Source organism: Brassica napus, chromosome A10, assembly GCF_020379485.1.
Source record: "Brassica napus cultivar Da-Ae chromosome A10, Da-Ae, whole genome shotgun sequence".
Taxonomy (NCBI): Eukaryota; Viridiplantae; Streptophyta; class Magnoliopsida; order Brassicales; family Brassicaceae; genus Brassica; species Brassica napus.
In genome coordinates, this window is record NC_063443.1 from 14,256,636 (window position 1) to 14,276,224 (window position 19,589).

A 19,589-nucleotide genomic window follows, 5' to 3' on the forward strand; every position below is an offset into this window, starting at 1 on the left:
GAGTCATTTGAACTCACTGGTTAGCTGCTAGCTGCTAACTGCTAACTGCTAAGCCATCTGAAACGAATGTTTAAGTAAAATTTTTAATCTAAGTGATGAAACAAACTTATAGTTTTCTTTCTAATGGTGGTGCTGCATCTATAATTTTTCGTAAAATAATGTAAGAAAAATAACGATATGTTTTCACAAGGATGTATGTGCCAAATGGCGTGATTTTTTTCTAACACTGTAAGAGTTTCTATAACTTTCAATCCGTGATATTTGTAACAAAAAAAACTTTCAATCCGTAATCTACTATTCCCCGTTTCAGAAAGATCTATATTTTAAGATTTTAACACTTAATAGAAAAACATATCAAATTTTTGTTACCGATACATTATTTTCCGTAATTAGCTATTTTTACAACTTTTAACCAATATAATTTTAATAAACACAATTATGTTTTTTTTTTAAGTTTACAATTTGTAATTCATTTATGTATTAAAAATATAAAAAATATATTTTTTTGAAATAATTTTTTTTCTAAAATATAGATTACTCTTTTTTTAAAACGGAGAGAGAGTATAGTATTTGAAATTACTTTTTGGAAATTACAATTTAAAAAATAACAGTCGGTATCAAATAAAATTCGACCATTTTTAAAAAAGTCCCTTTTACGACAATATAGACACTAGCAACTCGTTATCGATACTGTAACAAACTAACAACTATTATCAATATACCGTCTAGTAATATCAATCGATCTTATTAGTGAGTTAAGGCATCGAACAATTTCGTTTTCAAAGAAAGCAAATTCCGTTGCTTGTAGCTTTGTTGAAAGTAATTAGATCCCTTAAATTGTTGTCACTTCGCGAGTCGGGATTGCTAGTACTTTAAAATTATATGATGCCATGATGGACGATTAAACATAGCCCCCATAAAGTTCAGAAAAACATAGACCCATAGTATTTTAAATTGTGGAATCACCGTAACCTATTGGTTAAGGTTTAAAAGTTTCTACACTCAGGTCTGTGGTTCAAATCCCAGACTATGCAATTTATTGCAGATTACAGGAAATCCAGGTTTCAAGTCCCGGAAAGAGTGGTTTATTAACCAATTATGCAGACTACAGAAGAAAGACTTACAATGGATCTTCAACATGGTGCAAGTAAATCTGACCAGACGTGAATCTTCATAGGACGGCTCAGGTGATGCAGTTAGACATAGGTCTTCATAAGGCATGTAGTATTGTCGGTTGTCGAATCGTCTATGTAATATTTTCTATATCATAATTGTAAGATCATAATAAATCAGCGTTAAAAAAAAGTATTTAACACAGAAAATAAATTAAGTATTTAACACAGAAAATAAATTATAATTTAACAGAATTACTTAAAAATTACAAGTTATGGCCAGTATACTTTTAATTTATAAAACAATACACTTAACTAAATATATTTATGGAGGAATCCATTACCATTAGCCATTTCATATTTTTTTAGTTGACATTTGACAAAACCCATTTTGTATTTTTATAATTTACTTTGCAATTACACCATCTTTTTTTTTAAACTACACCATCATTTTGTTTTAGACTAAAATCAATATTTATTTCTAATATTATATAATAATTGCGTAATAAAAGATAAAGTATACGATAACCTGTCCCAACCAGTCCCACTTTTGTTTGGAATTATACAATTTGTGTCAGTTTGATTTTTTTCTTTTCTTTGGTCAACCAATTTAAATTCATTAAAAGTGTATTTGATCCTTACGTCAACCCTATTTCGACCATACATGTCATAATAAGAATATTTTCTACAATACTTTCATCGCTTTTACACTTTGCATATTTATATTTTCATAGTGCAAAATAAAAATTGTATGTATTAGCGCATATGTGTATGTATGTATATATGACCGGAACACTGATATAATTAATATTTTAATTTTTCTCCTTTGCACAAAATTATATATGAATCATCATAGGAATAGGTTCTAATTTTTGCAAATAATATATAGAACTGGTTAATTATAATTTTGACTTAGTTTTATATAATTTTGATTTAAATTTCATTCTTTATTTGCCAGTTTAATAGCAAATATAATTAGTTCAATGTTCAAACTAATCCTCTGTGCCATTTGCATACCAACCACCTATACTTTACTTATTAATTTTAATAGCAAACTAGATTTTGACCCGCGCTTTCAAAGCGCGGGTTATGTTTTCTTTTAAATTGTAAAAATATTTGTTAATAAAATGATTGTGTTCTTATACCAAATAATCTAGTCTAACTATAATTGTGTTGATTGTTTATTTTTGAAAAGATTCATATATTGTATGTTAGATATACATAATAGATACGCATAGCAATCAATTTTTGAAGGCACCGTAGCCTATTGGTTAAGGTTTAAAGGCTTCTACACCCAGGTCTGGGGTTCGAATCCCAGACTATGCAATTTATTGCAGATTACAGAAAATCCAGGTTTCAAGTCCCGGAGAAAGCGGTTTATTAAACAATTATGCCAGATTATAGAGAAAAGACTTTCAAGGGATCTTCAACATGGTGCAAATAAATCTGGCCAGGCGTGGATCTTCATAGGACAGCTCAGATGATGCAGTTGGCGTAGGTCTTCATAAAGCAGGTAGTATTGTCGGTTGTCGAATCGTCTATGTAATATTTCCTATATCATAATTGTAAGATCGTAATAAATCAGCGTTAAAAAAAAAACAATCAATTTTTGAATGGATACACATAACAATTAATTTTTAAGAGTTCAAAAATATAAAATTAGTTTTATTGTATACTATTTGTTATGGAATTTATTTGTTATGTCATTTATTTGCTATGTATGCTTACAATTAAAATATTTTGAATAGGTTTGAAAAGTGGGCCAATCGGTTTTGCATGTTGAAATGGTTTTTGATGTGTCGAAGAAGATCTTTGCGCTTTGAAAAAAAATCTTAATTAAATGACCAAATATATTGTTGGTGTGACAAAATCTTAATTAAATGATCAAATATATTGTTAGGAATAGTTATTAATATCTTCATACCCGATTTTTTTGCATTTAAAGAGGAGTAGTTATTAAATTTTTCTTGAAAATAATTGGTTGAAAAAGGCATGCGATTGGTATTTAAAAAGGAAGAAAAGGTAATGGAATGTTTTGTAATTAATAGGAAAATTCAGGGGCAGATTCATAAGAAAGATTCTGCTTTAATAGTATAGATATTTTTTTTTCTAAATTCTTTAATGTGGTGACCATGTGAGTGTTTCAAAGACTATGTAGCTCCAAGTTTTTATTCATAACTTCTTCAAATATCGGAAATTCATCTTTACAAAAATTGTGATTCATAAATAATATTTTATATTGAAATAAGAGTAAGCTGAGGCACAAGAAACTATTATTATATTTTAATACTTTAATAGTAAGATACTTTTTTAGTGAGATGTAGTAGTAAGAGACTTCTTAAAAATAAGCTTGATTGTGGAATCACCGTATCCTATTAATTAATGTTTAAATTTTTTTATACCAATGTCTGGGTTCGAATCTCTTAAATATGTAATTTCCTACAGATTATATAGGATGTGAAGCTTATCGGAGGTTCTAGAGTATTATAGGCAGAGCCGTTTGTTGTGGTCGTCTGCTACGGGAAGAGATTTTCTATCGAAAATGTCGTATATGCATAACCGTCCGTCGATCCAAGTGTTTTCGGGAAAACTTCATCATGGAATCTTTATCCGTGGAACTGTTTATTTTCTCAATATCGTATATGTTGCTGGTAGTTAATCATTATATATTATGATAGAGGTATATATAAATTATATGATGATTTAATATGTTACTCAGTGTTTCAAAAAGAGCAAGAGCTCGATTAATAGCCTTCTAAATATCAAAGTATGACCATACATATAGGTTTTTGGTTGTCTTCGAGGGCACATGAAGGTCAATATAATTTTAGGACATATTGTTTTTTTTAACAGATCATATTGTTTATAGAACACTCGTGCTTGTAATTATCTTTTTGTTCGAATTCGATTTTTTTTTTAAATGAACGACATTATACATCATCAATTTTATCGTTAAAGGTTAAACCAATATATGATATCTTAGTTTATTCCATTCACTAAACGTCCAATCAAATTTTAGTCCAACCACTAACTTGAATTCATCATATAATCTATGTTTGTCTAATGATAAGGACTCTCACACATGCAAGTTATATATTTTATATGATTAATTTCTCTTATCAAGATAGATGTTGAATAGTTTTTTAGGTTTTAAATGTTAGTGATCTTTTCTGGATATCCAATACAATTGTTGGTTTGGTTTTAATTCGGTTTCCCCTAGTTAGAAATATATGAACTAAATTGCAAAAGAATCTTGTACGATCTAGATTTGAAAGGCTATATATATGTGATTTTCCATCATAAGTTTTACATGTTTTACTTCCCCAAACATGTATATTTGTTAAATAGTAAACACCCATAAAATGTATATTTTGAACATTTTTAATTAAGTAGAGAGATAGTGGCAATTAACAAAACAAAATGGTGTTATGGAATATTAAGCCAAATAGCAAAAGGCTAAAACCGAAAGCCATAAATAAAACCATTCACTAATATAATTTGAGTTGATTCCACTAACTTTGAAATTAGTTTTATATTATTTATAATGATAAATAAGTGTCGATCAAGCATGAGTTAGAGCTCTTTCTTATATATGTTGACAAAATATGAATACCATTTGATGCGTTTCTACCATTGATCGCTAGTATTTAACCGTGTTAGTTTTAATAATGGAACAATCTAATATAAAAAGCATAAGAGTCTATATATCTATTATCAGTTATATTTTTAGGAGAAAGTTACCAATTTTTATATGGTATTTTGAAAGATAATTTTCAATCCAATCATAAGCTTCCGTTCAAGACGAATAAGTTATAGAGTTATAATTTATAAATCTTGCCGGATTATTAGGAATCTGTTGTAAAAAATGCAAATTAACTTCGAAAAAGAATAGAACATAATTAATGTAAATATCTATTTCTAAAGTTTGTGTATTAATTACGTGAATGAATATTTACAATATTTTAAACTTGTATTTAATTATATCATCTCAAAATTTGATATTTTAATTAAAACATTGTTATTTAAGTAAAATATTTTGTTTAATTGTAAAAGGTATACCGTTTATGATCTTTTACTGGTATATAAAGATTTAGATTAATTTCAGAATCAGAATGTTAAATCTTACAACAGAAAATGTAAATATATAGTACTTTTTTTAACGGCTACTTGATTAAAACTAAAACCAGATTTAAATTGCAGAGGAGTAAGAGAACAGAGCTCTCTTAGCAAGCAAATCTGCAGCTGAGTTGTCTGGGCTTGAAACATAAAGAAAGGAGATAGAGGAGAGATCGAAGGCTAAATAGAGGATATCTGCAATACCAAAAAGTTTCTTGATTGAATTGCTCCCATTGATAACTCTGATGATACAGTACATAAACTACATAATTAAGCCAACTAGTGAACCAATGAATTTGATCAATCAACAAAACTTAGAAGTGCAAATTTAACTTTTTATAACAAAAGAAAAAACTTAGAGGTGCGGCAAGAAGCTCTTCGTTAGGCTAGGCGAAAACCAATGAAATTATAGACACCAGTTTATTATATTACAAAGTCGTTCCAAAAAAGTATACTATTACATTACACTGGAGATAACAGTGTTGTGTTAAAGCCGATTAAGAAAAACACAATTACCAAAAAAGTTTCAAATGAAGAGGTACAACCGTAAAAATAAATACTTATCTTAACAAGACGAAGGATCTACCTTGTTGCTGAACAATTTTATCAGGCAATAGCTGTGTACAAAATATCAACATGCGGTTTGAATATTAGATTAGTGTCTAAACAGGCGTATAAGCACCGCTTAAAATGTTTTTTTTTTATATTGTGTTTTAAAAAATGGTTTCGTTTATCATCGATTTGCTGTTTAAACAGATATCTAAGAGCATGAACATGATTATTGGGAGGTTCTTAGTATCGGGTTCTTAGCGGAATATAAAAACTCATTTTTTAACTTTTAGCTAAAAAAGTTAAGAACCGACTCTTAAATAAAACATTTAAAAGCCGGTTCTTAGCTTTTTTAATTAAAAGTTAAGAGACGGATTCCTATATTTCGCTAAAAAACTCACCTTAAGAAACTTCAATAATCAAGTTCAAACCTCACTCTAAGAGCATCTCCAAAAAGGAACTCTATTTTGAAGTTTCCAAAACTCTATATTTGAAGTTTCAATGTGTTCTTCTCCAAAAGTAAAACTTCAAACCTAATTTCAAAATTATTTATATTTTACACTATAGTCCTTATATTTGCAATAGTTAATGTAAATTCATAAAACTTCTATAAATAACTAGTACATATATATAAATATTACAAAAATATTAATTAAAAAAATCTTACATTAAAATATAAAATTATAAATAAAAGTACATAATTAAATATTAAACTGCAAGCAAATACTACATTATTCCATAAAATTATTTTCATAATGCTCCCATATATGATCAACTAGTGCATTTCGAAGTAAGAAATGATTCTCTTTATTTTTTATTTGTAGATTACGAGCAAAAAATTATTGAAATAGGATATCCTCATAATATACCCGCTGATAGTTTGATATCATCAAACAAAAAAATCCTTGATCTTTTAAACGAAAGTACAACAAGCAGGAAAAAATGTCATGAGATGATTGAATTACGACTGCAAAATGAAGTAAAAAAAATTAGCTTTTAAAGAAGTAAAAGAGGAAAATAAAATATTGCTAAAAAACTTAGCTTATATCGATGATGTTAATATTCGTGAATACATTCGATCTGAACAAGAAAGAATCGTACGAAAAAGGCGTCAAGAGCAACAACAACAATCATCTTCGGTTACACAAATTTTTTTTGGGCAATATTTTGGAGATTTGGGAGGGTTTGGAGCAAATTTACCAGACTATTAATGTTGTTATAATATTTGAATTTGAGTAATAATTATGTCTTCATGTGTCTTTTAAATACGTTTTTATTATGGGTTTTTGTAATATTCTTGTTGTTTAATTCTAGTTTTAAAATATTATAAATCTTGTTTTAATTTTTTATTTAATTTCATGTGTAAAACTTAAATTTATAAAACAAATTTAAAATATTTATGAGATATAAAAGTTTTAAGGATTAAAACAATAAACAAAGAAATATTTAAGAATTATAAATATGATCTATAATTGTAAGGACTAAAATGCAAATAAAAAGATGAAACTTAAAATTTGAAGTTTTGAAAAGTGAAACTCTATATTTGGAGTTTCACTCTTCAAAACTTCAAATTTAAAGTTTTGAAGTTTGTTTTTGGAGAGCAAAAAACTCTATATTTGGAGTTATAAAGTTTCTTTTGGAAATGCTCTAAGAACTCCCAATAATTCAGATATTTAAGCACTATGATTTTTAGAACACTAGGCAATATAATGTCACTAAAATTCCGTACCTCTAATATTGTTCTCCCTGTTTCTGTGTTGAACTAATTTGGTGACAGAACCAATGACAAAAAAAACCAATCACACTTGATGATTCTTACTGGAGATGTGATATAATATATCTATCATTTAACGACACGTGTCACTGCACAAGTATCTGTAAAATACTACTATAAACAAAATGAACATCATGTCCACCTCCAGGCGCTATAAATTCCAAGCTCCCGATCTTTCCTCTACAACATATGCTCGTTGAGAGCAACAAGATAGTTTCACTGCTGAGACTTGAGAGAATATTATACTACCACACCTGAGCTTAGAAACTTGCCTTCTCCTCACATTTTCATTTTTTGATATTCAAGAAATCTTACGTTATTTCCATTTCTTAATAAATTAGAGATCGACAGGGAAGAGACAGTGCTCCGGGACACAAGCCACTTCAAGGTGAGTAGTATTAACCGAGGGAGACGGTGTCTCTCACTCTTTGACCTCAAACGAATCTATTGCATGTTATTATGCTTTTAGTTAGATCTGTCTTAAAAAATATTAATTATATAATTAATCCAACAGGGTGAAGTTTTTATAAGAATGAAGCCATGCATGACGAATCTAAGACAAATGATTCAACCAATGTTGAATTTCCAAGGGATATCCGCCGGTTTAAACATGGTCGACGTTCCGTTTTTCCGGCCCAAAGACAAGGTTGTTTTCGTCATGGGAGCCACCGGAACCGGCAAATCTCGTCTTGCCATCGACCTTGCAACTCGTTTTCCGGCCGAGATCGTAAACTCTGACAAGATCCAAGTCTATAAAGGTCTAGACATCGTCACCAACAAAGTCACTCCAGAGGAAAGCCTTGGCGTTCCTCACCACCTCCTCGGCACCGTGGAAAACACTCATGAGGATTTCACGGCGGAGGATTACCAGCGTGAAGCACTCAGAGCAGTTAAGTCAATCGTAGAGAGAGACCGTGTCCCGATCATAGCCGGCGGTTCTAATTCTTACATCGAGGCATTGGTCAACAATTGCGTTGACTTCCGGTTAAGGTACAAATGTTGCTTCTTGTGGGTTGATGTTGACAGACCGGTTTTGAACTCGTTTGTCTCGGACCGGGTAGATAAGATGGTCGAGATGGGACTCGTCGACGAGGTTCGCCGCATCTTCGATCCCTCTTCATCAGATTACTCCTCTGGAATACGCCGTGCGATCGCAGTTCCAGAGCTGGACGAGTTTCTCCGAGCGGAGAAGCGTGATTATCCGGCGGAGGTGACGGGGAAGCTTCTTGAGACGGCGATCAAGAAAATCAAGGAGAACAACTGTTTGCTTGCATGTCGGCAATATCAGAAGATTAAGAGGCTTTACAAGCAGTGGAAGTGGAACATGCACCGTGTGGATGCGACGGAGGTTTTCCTCCGGCGAGGAGAAGAAGCCGACGAGGCTTGGGAGAGCATGGTGGCTCGACCTAGCGCACTCGCCGTCGACAGGTTTCTTAATTACAGCGACGATCACCATTTGGAAGGGGCCGATATTCTACTACCGGAGATCTCCGCCGTTCCGCCGCTTCCAGCCGCCGTGGCAGCGATTTCGCGGTAAAAAAATATAGGCTTCGAATGGAACGCAGATCAAATAAACGCAGATCAAACACAAAATGCAGATCATGCAGAACAAATGCAGATCATGCAGATCAAGCAGAACAAATGCAGATCAAACTAATTTAATAAAGAGAAAAAGACTAGGATAACACCAAACCAAGTTTTTGTTCCCAAAGTAGCACTCAAGGCTCAAATTCACAAAAATAGATTTCATTAAAGAGGTAAATATACACTTATACCTCTTGGGTTAATTAATCCAAACCTTAGGGTTTAGAGTTAAGGGGTGGGGTTTTGGAATTAGGTTTAAAATTTTATAAAAAATAAAAAATAAAAATAAAAATTTTTAAAACAGTTTTAAAAAGTATTTTTAAATTATAAAAAGAAAATTTGAAAAAAAAAATAAAAACAAATTTCAAAAAAAAAATTTCAAAAAAAAAATATAAAAATTTCGAATCTGAAAACATATAATCTGAAACTATAAAAAAAATTTCTTTTATTTTTATTATTTTTATTTTATTTTTATTTATTTATTTTTATTTGTTTATTTAATTTCAAACCAATGGTATTAGAGATATTTTACCCTTTAATGAATGTCATTTTTGTGACTTTCTCCTTCTAGTGCTATTTTTGAGACATAAACTTCAAAAGGTACTATTATTGACAATTGCCCTTTAATAAATTATCGTAATTAAATACATATTGAATTTTTCAATAAAAGTTAAATATCTCAACAAAGTACAATTTATTATAAATAAGTAATAAATATAATTTGACAAAATATCATCATTCTAATAAATATAGTAAAATTGTAAATTACATGAAAATTTATCACAATTACAAAAATTATAAAGAGTATTCTTGTTTTGCTCTTATTTTTTGTATTTTTATTTAAGTTTTCGGTTCTTTATTACCAGTTGTTTCAACTATAGAATTAATTAAGCATGTGTATAAAAACTGAGAACAGAGAACCGAACCAGAACCAAACCGAAATAACAAACCCAAAACTAAAGTTCAAAAATAACCGAATGGTTCCTCTATTTCTTAGCCAAAAAAATGAAACCGAACCAAAATAATTATAATATTTAGTATTAGAAATACCAAATATTCTAAACATATTACTTTACACCGAACTATAGAAAAAAGTTCAAAATACTCGAATATTTTTCCTAAAGTATTTTAAATTATCTAAAATATCCTAGAGGACCGAATTACTCGAATAGTTTTTATCCAAAATATTAAAAAAAATTCTGAATTGTACAATTTATTAAATATTATTAATTTTAAACTGTAAATTAATCATTATTATTTATAATTCGTTGAAAACCTAACTAAAAGCGTGCTGAAAAAAAAAACTATCTAAAAGCATACTTTAGATTTTTGAATTATTTTTAGTTGATGTAGATATATGAAACAATTAAAAATATAAAATAATTAATTAAAAATAATATAAAAATATTGCTTTTATTAAAATAAAAAATTAATTAAATAAAATATGAAAATACATGCATATGTTATAATATATCTTTAGAGAACAAGTGAACTTTTTACTTAGTATTACCGAATATAGATTTAATTTAATTTAATCAAAATAAATAAATTATTATATCACTTATAGATAATTGACTAAAAAAAAAGAAAAAAGAAAAAAAAAATGCTACACAACCGTAGGTCACCTGCCTATCATCCACTCCCTCTAGCCATAAAATGCATGTATGTGTTATAATATATATTTAGAGAATAAGTAAAAATTTTAATTTGTTTTAAATCAAAAGAAATAAAATCTTATACTATTTATAGATAATAGATTTAATAAAGTTGCAAATGCTTGTTTGAATCTTTATAACGTTAACAAAAAAAAGTTGCAAATGCTTTTGACAAAAAAAATCTTAGAAAGCTCTTTTCAAAAAAAAAAAATCTACAAAGCCTATTGGACAACTGCATATCGACAGCCTTTCTCCTCCCTGTTTTAGTTGCAGTACAAAAAAGCAACACAATTTTGGTCTGGATGCAGTACATTAATTTTTTATTATTTCTTTTTGTTCTGCAATTTTATTTGTGAATGGGTATAAATTGCAGTTCTCTCTGCATTTTTAATTCTCCTGCATCTCTCCTGCGTTTCCCCTGCTGTACATTCATAGCCATAAAACAGGAAATGAAGCAATAAATATGGTGGGGAAAAAGGACTATTATAATGCCACGTGGCGAGATTGTTGGAAAGGTCTAAAGCTATGACAATGCCACGTGGTTATATCGGTCTTTGTCGGAGAAGATGATCTTTTATTACATAAGTGTGTGTGTTACGGTTAAACGGAATCAGTTTTGAGGGACCTGAAGTGCACGCGCGGGGCGGATGTTGACAGGTTCTCCTTTTGTTCCGGTATACTAGTACTTAGCTAGGATGTGGTGCGGAATACTGTACGATTATACGGTGGATAGTCAGTTAAGACAAAGAAGAGGTCGCTGGTCAACGCGGTTTTGCCCAAAAAAAGAATAAGGATCCAACGGACAAAAGAACAAAGAGTCTTGTTGGACATGGACCCTACCTTTTTGACGGCGGATTGCCGTCCGATATGTATTGGGTCCCATAGTTGTGACATCATGTGGTTAAATAATTCAATCAAACGGCTGTGAAGTGATTATTACTCATATATAATAAAGTGTCTTTGTTCCGATGAACTTCATATCATATGCTGGATAAGACGAAGAGGAATTTTCAATTGCGTCATTTGTTAACAAATTAGAAATAAATGTACATCATCAGTTTATGTCCATGATAAACCATTATCTTATACTATAAAGAAGAACTCAACTCTCTTCTCCTCTTGCCACGTCAGTAAATAGTGAAAGGAGGTGCTGACACGTGTTTTAACTAGAAGAGGTTCCGAGTTCTTTTTTCGTTTTGCAAAATTTTGTGATTTGTGTGTGTTTTTGCTGGGCTTCCATTTGTGATAAACTGGTAATAGGTTCGGGCCTGGATAGAACATAACATCGGCTTTTCTAATAATTAAAAATTCTTCTCTAGGTAACTCCTTCTACACAATCAAAGCTTCTCACCGTCGAAGAAACAGTCTGATCATCTTACCGGCCACGACAAATGGAGGCGTTACGGAATGAGACTCAATCGAAGAGTTGTCTTTAACGTAGACATTAACTATAGCTTGCAAAACCTGTCACGATTCCTCATTGAATGCATCCTCATTACTTCTTTTCTGTGAATCTTCGACTATAAAAGAGCATGTTCTATCCCCACAAAATCACCAGTTCAATCTTTTCAATCACCAGCTTTCTAAACTTTCCAAAAAGGCTAACTCTGCTGTTGTCCTCGCTGTTTTGGAGGCTGCCTGTTGTACCTCCACTGTCGAGGTTCGCCTTTCTGGGAAGCAAAGAAACATGAAGCACGGTTTCAAGCTTATGGGTGTAGACAAGGAGATGGGGAATGCCGTGAAAAAGGACTTTGAAACTGCCATCAAGCATTACTCCACCGCCATGGAGATTGACGATGAAGAAATCTCTTAGATCAAAAATCGTCCTGCTGTCAAGATCAAATCGTCATGCTGTTCATCTAGAGATGGGAAAGGTATAGTCTTTGTGAATTAATAGAAACCTTATTCCAATTGTGTTTTATAAGGCATAGGTTTGATCGCTAAAATTATAGTATAGACCCAACACAATTAGAATAATTCTTCAGTGTTGTATTACTTTTGAACAATAAACAAAATCTATCTTAACCAGCAACTTCTTGATCCTTGGTAAAAAAAGACTAGAGGATGATGCAAGCTCTTCATATTTTGTGCAACGTTCAGTTCATGACTCAGGAGGATGATAAAGCTGAGGCTCAGGAGGATGAGATAGTTGTGAAAGAGCCTGAGGTAGAGAAGAAACAGAACTGGAACCGGAGTTTGGAAAACAGAAGGAGAGGAAGCAGAAAGGTTTCAAGGATAAAGAGATGGATAATGCTGCGTACACGGACTCGAAAAACTGCTATTAAGCATTACTCCAAAAAAGCATTAGATATCAGTGAGAGTGAGAGACAGAAACAGGAAGAGGGAGGCTGCTTAGACAGAGAGGAATCTCATAGAAGAAGGCCCGAGACAGAACAGAGCGTCAAGCTGGAGTTGAGATTCTGGTGCACTACGTTTGAGTGGCGAAGCTGTTATAGTTCCTAATGGGGATAAGTTACTTTCATGTCTTGGTTGCATCAACAGCTCTGACCTCTGTGGGCCTTCAAGTCTGGACAGGGTTAGAGCAGATGGACTGATTGCCGAGAACATTTTTTTTTAGGAGACTCCGAACATGCGTTGAGATGCTTCTGAGTTATTACTTTATATTTGTAAATATCCAATAAAATTTTAAATTATATATATATATACAATTATTTACCTACCTGTCCTACGGGCTAACCCGTATTATAATTTTCAATTGATTTAGCTAGAAGGTGAATTAATTTATTAGTATGTAAAAACTAATTAGTGTAAAGAAATAAAATTTGAAATTCTATAAATAAATAGAGTATTTTCATTCATACCTTAGATTTTATTTTATAATATTAAAGTGAAATAACAGCAATAAAAATAAATATAAATCATTAATTTTTCTGATTTTCTGCTAATTTTGTATTCTCTATAAAATAGAAGATAGCGAATGTTACCTCACTTTAAACTCAGACAGAAAATCTCTATTAAAAAAATCAATATGATCTATATTTATTATTTGTCTATTTTGTAGAGTCATTTTAGTTATAGAGTATTTAAAAAAAAATCAATATGATCTATATTTATTATTTGTCTATTTTGTAAAGTCCTTTTAGTTTTAGAGTATTTTTAAAAAAGCAATATGATCTATATTTATTATTTATCTATTTTGTAGAGTCATTTTAGTTTTAGAGTATTTTTAAAATAATTTATAAAATTAATATATATTCAAATAAAATCCCGCCCGTAGGGCGGGCCGACCCCTAGTATTTTCATATTTAGAAGAAACTAAGAGCATGGAACAAAGCAGCTATCAACTGATCGGAGCACCTATAGGAATCATGTTTACCGGAATATAACAAACCGTCTCTTAAATTTTAAATAAAAAAATTAAAAATCGATTTTTAAATAAGATATTTAAAAGTGAAGTCTTATTTTTTCAATTAAAAATTAAAAGACAGTTTCTTATATTCCATTAAAAATCATATCTTAAAAACTCCTATTAATTATGCTCTAATATAAAAGAAGAAAATTCTTGTATGCACTACCCACCGCCACACACCGCTTCTCCATCTTTTTCTTCTCCAGAACAAGAAAACTGAGGAGGAGTTCCATATACCTTATGTTTTCTTGGCTTATTTAAAAGGATTAGTTTGTTACAAAAAAAAAATTGAAAGGATTAGTTAGTAGTCGTGTGAATTATATATATGGGTATTGGAATATTTACGTCGAGTTATTTTTTCTAATGTTACAAAATATTATTATTTTTGAATATTTGATATATTGTTTATTTTAGCCCAGTAGTGTTTAATGGTTTACCACATGATGTCACAACCAATTTTCTAACTGTTGTCTTTCTTTTCTGAGTTTCACCGCTTTTTTTTTGTTTGCATTGGTGTTTGTTCTGGTGGCTCGGTGAAAATACTGAAAATCTTGAATAAGAAGGTGCAGTAAGTCCGATGATGCAATGATTAATTGGATTGATGCAATTGTTTCTGGATTTTGAATCCTGATTTTCCACTTTAAAATTACATACATTATATAAACGATTTTTTGATTAAATAAATTTAACATTTTAAAAATAACTCGGTTTTGGTTTGGTGAACATGTACAATTTATTGGCATAGTATAACTTTTTTTTGCAATGAACTCAATAGATAGAGTCTACCAATACGCGTGAACGCATAATTGCTCTACTAGTAGACATTAGACAAAAAGATTATATTTGTCATTTTTCATAACTAAATTGCGTTTGTTGGAGAGTATAAATATCTTAAATTTATTGGACTAAAAGTGCGATGGATGTCAAAAACTATTCCCATTAGGCAAGTTGCTTAAAACTCTGGAATATCGCTATTATTAGCTCTATCTTCACGTTAAATGTATTCGAGCCACAACTGTTCTTCATAACATAATAGTTTTCCATTTCAATTATTACTTTATTTATCTTACAGCTCTGCATCAGTGCGTGTTGTCAAAGAATAACAACTCAATATCAGTGGGCATTCTTGAATTATTTTCGTTTTCTCAAAGTGAATCCGTGTGATTTGGCTAACATAGTTTTGTTTAGGCCAAGTAAAGTATGTTCCACTTCTATGTACTTTCATATCAGTCATCAAAGCTATAATTTATATAATCGAAGAATAATTGACACAAAAGTGTTATATGGAAATATACATGCATTAGTCGGTTTAGTCTCATCACCTTTGAAATTTTAAGACAAAGTTATGGACAATGATTAATTATGTTCATTGGAGAAGTTTCTAAATCTTTATTCTCATTTGGTATTGGTGGAAGTATACACTTATCTGGTAATTTTTATAAAATATTACCAATTAGGACAGCTAAAATAGTAATACGAATCTTAGTTTTTAATCATTTCAAGAATTTTTTTGACAGAGAATATTGAGAACAATTCAATCTAGAGATGCATTAACGATCTATTAAATATATAGTTATACCTTAGCCGTTAAACATACAGTAGTCACTGTTATTAAAGTTGGAAAATATGTTGATATACATATTTTGGAGTGGATTAGTTTGATGTTATACTAACTCCATGATAACATTGAAAATGCTTTAGTATGTAGTGACTTCCAAAAGACTAAGTGATATTTTTCTTTTAACTGCCTTACTCGTGATGTAAATTACAAAACTGGTGATCACCAGGACCGGTTATGAACACAGTTAGATAGAATATTTGTTTTGGATTCAATTTTTTTTAAGCTACTTTATTATATAGATCGCATGGTCTTTAAATTGTTAAAAAGCCTTTTACTAAATTAACCTAATTTTTTTATTATTCCATAAATCTCAGATACAATCCTCTTGATCAGGAGCAACAAAAAATCCACGTGATCATGTATTTTATAAACTAATATATATAAGTATAATGTAAATGAATACGAAGATAAATTTAGTAATATAGGACTAAATAGTAGTTTATATAAAAAACTAAACCCAACAATAGTATTTTTTATACACTCAGACTATATTAAACAAAACATTTCTTAAACTGAAAGACATCAAGATTAATATAATTTGATACTTTGTGCTGGTGCAGTTGATGAGCTACTCATAAAACAAAGTGTAGCTACTCTACTATATTATTTTGTTTTCATCTTAAACATGAGTAGCAATTCAATACTTCATTAGGGCCAGATTATTTGACTCGAAGGAAGCCTAACGGATTATATTAATGGGTCGAATTTTTAGGCCCAAGTTAAACAAGCGAGCTATATTGAGTGAAAATATCGGAAGTTCATTATTAAATTTGTGGAAATGTTCAATCGTGAACGAGAATGAAGTTGAGGAGGTCGGCACGAAAGAGAAGTGGGAAAGCAGAAAGCTGTTATGCAAATCAATGGTTACACTTAAAGCTAATGACAGTGGCAAAGCAATGGTATTAAAGCTTCCATTGCTTTTGATGTCGACCACTTGATGATATCATAAGCATATCTAATTTCCCATCATCTATCTTGGCTTTTGATTCAGACCACGACTTGTGGTATCAAAGCAGATAAGTTTGGTGCGGACAAAAAAAAACAAGGCCACTACTCGTTCCAAAAACAAATAGCAAGGATCAAAAACAATCAAGGCTACTAGACGTGGCAATACTATTTTCCGAAATGAACAGTTCATTGAGCCGAAAGGATAACATGAAGCAATTTAAGATTAATCTTCTATCCTCCCTTGTAACGCTCCGCAATTAAGAATGTTCAAAGGTTACAATCTATAGAGTCAAGCACCAGCCTCCAAAAAGAGATATTATCTCTAACAAAGCAAACCTGGCTGATATCTTAAGGAAGGCCAAGCCCGAGGCCTAGTCACCATATTATTAACCAAGTAGTTTTCTTCAGCTTCGAATAAAAAAACACGTGGGATTTTTAAACTAGCCATACTATCAATGGCCCACGACCAACTCTCCACCTTATCATTCACATGAACCTATATTTCATTTGAGCCAACAGTGTGGATCTAACATCTGTTCCTTTTATCAATTCATGTTCACTATATATATGAAAAACGAATTCTTCTGTGTTAATGTGTTCACTTTATTCTTTTTGAGTTTTGTCAAAATTCGGTCGAGAGTAGTGTCGGCCACTTTAATCTAGTTCTTGTCTTAAAAAGAAAGAATAGTTTTTCTTGCAAAATGTTTTTTTTCTTTAAATCAAATAAGTAACTAAACTTCTCTCGTGACTTGCATTATTTTCCTAGTATTATTAATAGTACAAAATTTAATTTGATTGAGAAAATCTATACATACACAGAGACTTACTTTATATGTAAAGGAGGCATTGACGTGACAAACCGTCCACCGTCTTCCTCCTCCTACTCCTTGTCTCCGCAAGCATGCCCCCTTCCTCCTCCTCCTCATCATCCCTCCACCCCTGCAAGCATTCCCCGTCGGCAACTCTCGACCTCCTAATCCTAATCCTCGTCCTCTTCTCCGGCGCATTCCTCATCTCCTCCTACTTCTCATACCTAATCCACTCCTTGTCCCTCCTCTCCTCTCATTTCCCATCGATCGCCCTCTCTCTCTCCTCTCTCCCTCTCCCTCTGATCCTCCTCTTCTCCGATCACGACCACGATCCCGACGATGAAGATCACGACGGAATCTCTCTGGCGTCGTTCTTGTTCGTGTTCGCGGTCTTCTTCGCTGCCTCAGTCGCGTTCCTCGACCTGTGCTGCGGCTCGAGGTCGAGGAGGTGCCGTAACCCTAAATGCAAAGGGCTGAAGAAGGCTATGGAGTTTGATTTGCAGCTGCAGACGGAGGAGAGTGTTAGGGCGGGATCGGGGAAGGAGATTGATCGGTTGCCGTGGAAAGGAGGGAGCGAGAGTAATCCTGATTACGAGTGTTTGAGAGCTGAGCTTAGGAAGATGGCTCCGGTTAATGGTCGAGCTGTTTTGCTTTTCCGGTCAAGGTGTGGTTGCCCTGTTGCTAAGCTTGAAGGGCGGGGGCCTAAGAGAAGCCGCCGTCATAAAAAGTAAGTCAAAACTTAAGACTTTTGTAATGTGTTATGTTCTTGCATTGTGTTTGGACTTTGTGTTGTTTTCTTGCATTACCATTTTAATGTGTTCTGTTCTTGCATTGTGTTTGAAATTTTGGCCACATTGATCGCTTGAAACTTGGTGACTAGTGAATTTGTATGTTTATTTGGTGCTATTGATCAGTTTCAAGACCAATTACTAGTAAAAATATCGTTTTATTTATTCCCATTTGCTACGAATCTAAGATGATTGATAGTTTCTAGTGAACATGCCTCTTGACTAGTGAATTTGTAGGTTTATGCTGCTTGATCCAGTTGTAGTGATGAATTTATGGATAGATCAGTAGTTTAGTGATTATGGTTTTTACCCTTGTGCTTTAGATTTTTTTTTTAGATTGAATTTTCCACTTGAGAATTGAAAGGGAAACAGTCGAACATGGTTATAGTTGTTTGATGTAATGTTTTGTCTGGTGGCCTATACATCACCATACAGTAATATTGGTTGAAAATGAGTTAACGATCGAACATGTGCATCATCTACCAGTTGGTGATTCGAAATTTCTCCCGGTTTGACTTTTCTTTGAGTAGTTGCATAAGTTCATCATCTTCTGAGTAATATTTGGATGAAGAGATGCCAAAAAGGTTTAAATTTAGGATCAGATTTAGAGTATGGAGTAAGGTGTGAGTCAACTGCGAAGGAGTTTTTTTTCACAATTTGCCATGAACATGTATTTTCTCTGAGAAGTTTCCACAAGCTTATAGCCTTACCATAGAGGAATCATTCAGATTTTTATTGTAACAAATACTTTTTATTATAATTTGTTGGTGCTTTGCTTAAAGCTTTAGTATTCCATTTTTATTCACTGTGATTAATATATGATTTTGAATCTTATGTTTTGTATTTTACTTTTGTTTGCACGTATTTGGTTTGTTTTGATCTGTCTTAATCGTTTCATGTGCTCTATTCTCTGCAGATTGCCGGCAAAGTTAGCTGTAAAGGGGTGTGTAGACAATCACTGACCTGGAAAATCTCCAAACTATACTTACAGATTATCACATTAAAAGTTGTTGCAAATTACACATTTGCAATTTGCAGGTTCTTCCTCTCAGATTACACATTCATTTAGGATTATGAGGAAAACATAAAAGTATTGAAAATTTTCCATTTCCTATAGAGTTAATCCCTAAAACTTTAAATGCCTTCTTTGAACACTTGTATAACTTATATGTACTATGAAAAATTCAATGTTATCAAAAATCAAATACATAAAATAATGTTTTATTTTCTTTTTCCGACCAAACCGCAAGTACTTACATATGC

At 31.7% G+C, this 19,589-nt stretch overlaps 2 protein-coding genes across 2 annotated transcripts; both read left to right on the forward strand.

The window, feature by feature from the left end:
• The first annotated feature begins 7,453 nt into the window (after positions 1-7,453).
• LOC106370472 (adenylate isopentenyltransferase 5, chloroplastic) lies at positions 7,454-9,289 on the forward strand. Its single transcript, XM_013810477.3, has 2 exons — positions 7,454-7,939; positions 8,066-9,289. The coding sequence occupies exon 2, from the start codon at positions 8,084-8,086 to the stop codon at positions 9,086-9,088; it is 1,005 nt and encodes a 334-aa protein (XP_013665931.2). The 5' UTR covers positions 7,454-7,939; positions 8,066-8,083; the 3' UTR covers positions 9,089-9,289.
• Positions 9,290-17,315: 8,026 nt separating this feature from the next.
• On the forward strand, positions 17,316-19,555 carry LOC106369789 (uncharacterized protein At5g19025-like). Its single transcript, XM_048743155.1, has 2 exons — positions 17,316-18,265; positions 19,243-19,555. Exons 1-2 carry the CDS (start codon positions 17,631-17,633, stop codon positions 19,286-19,288), a joined length of 681 nt encoding a protein of 226 aa, XP_048599112.1. The 5' UTR covers positions 17,316-17,630; the 3' UTR covers positions 19,289-19,555.
• Positions 19,556-19,589: the final 34 nt, after the last annotated feature.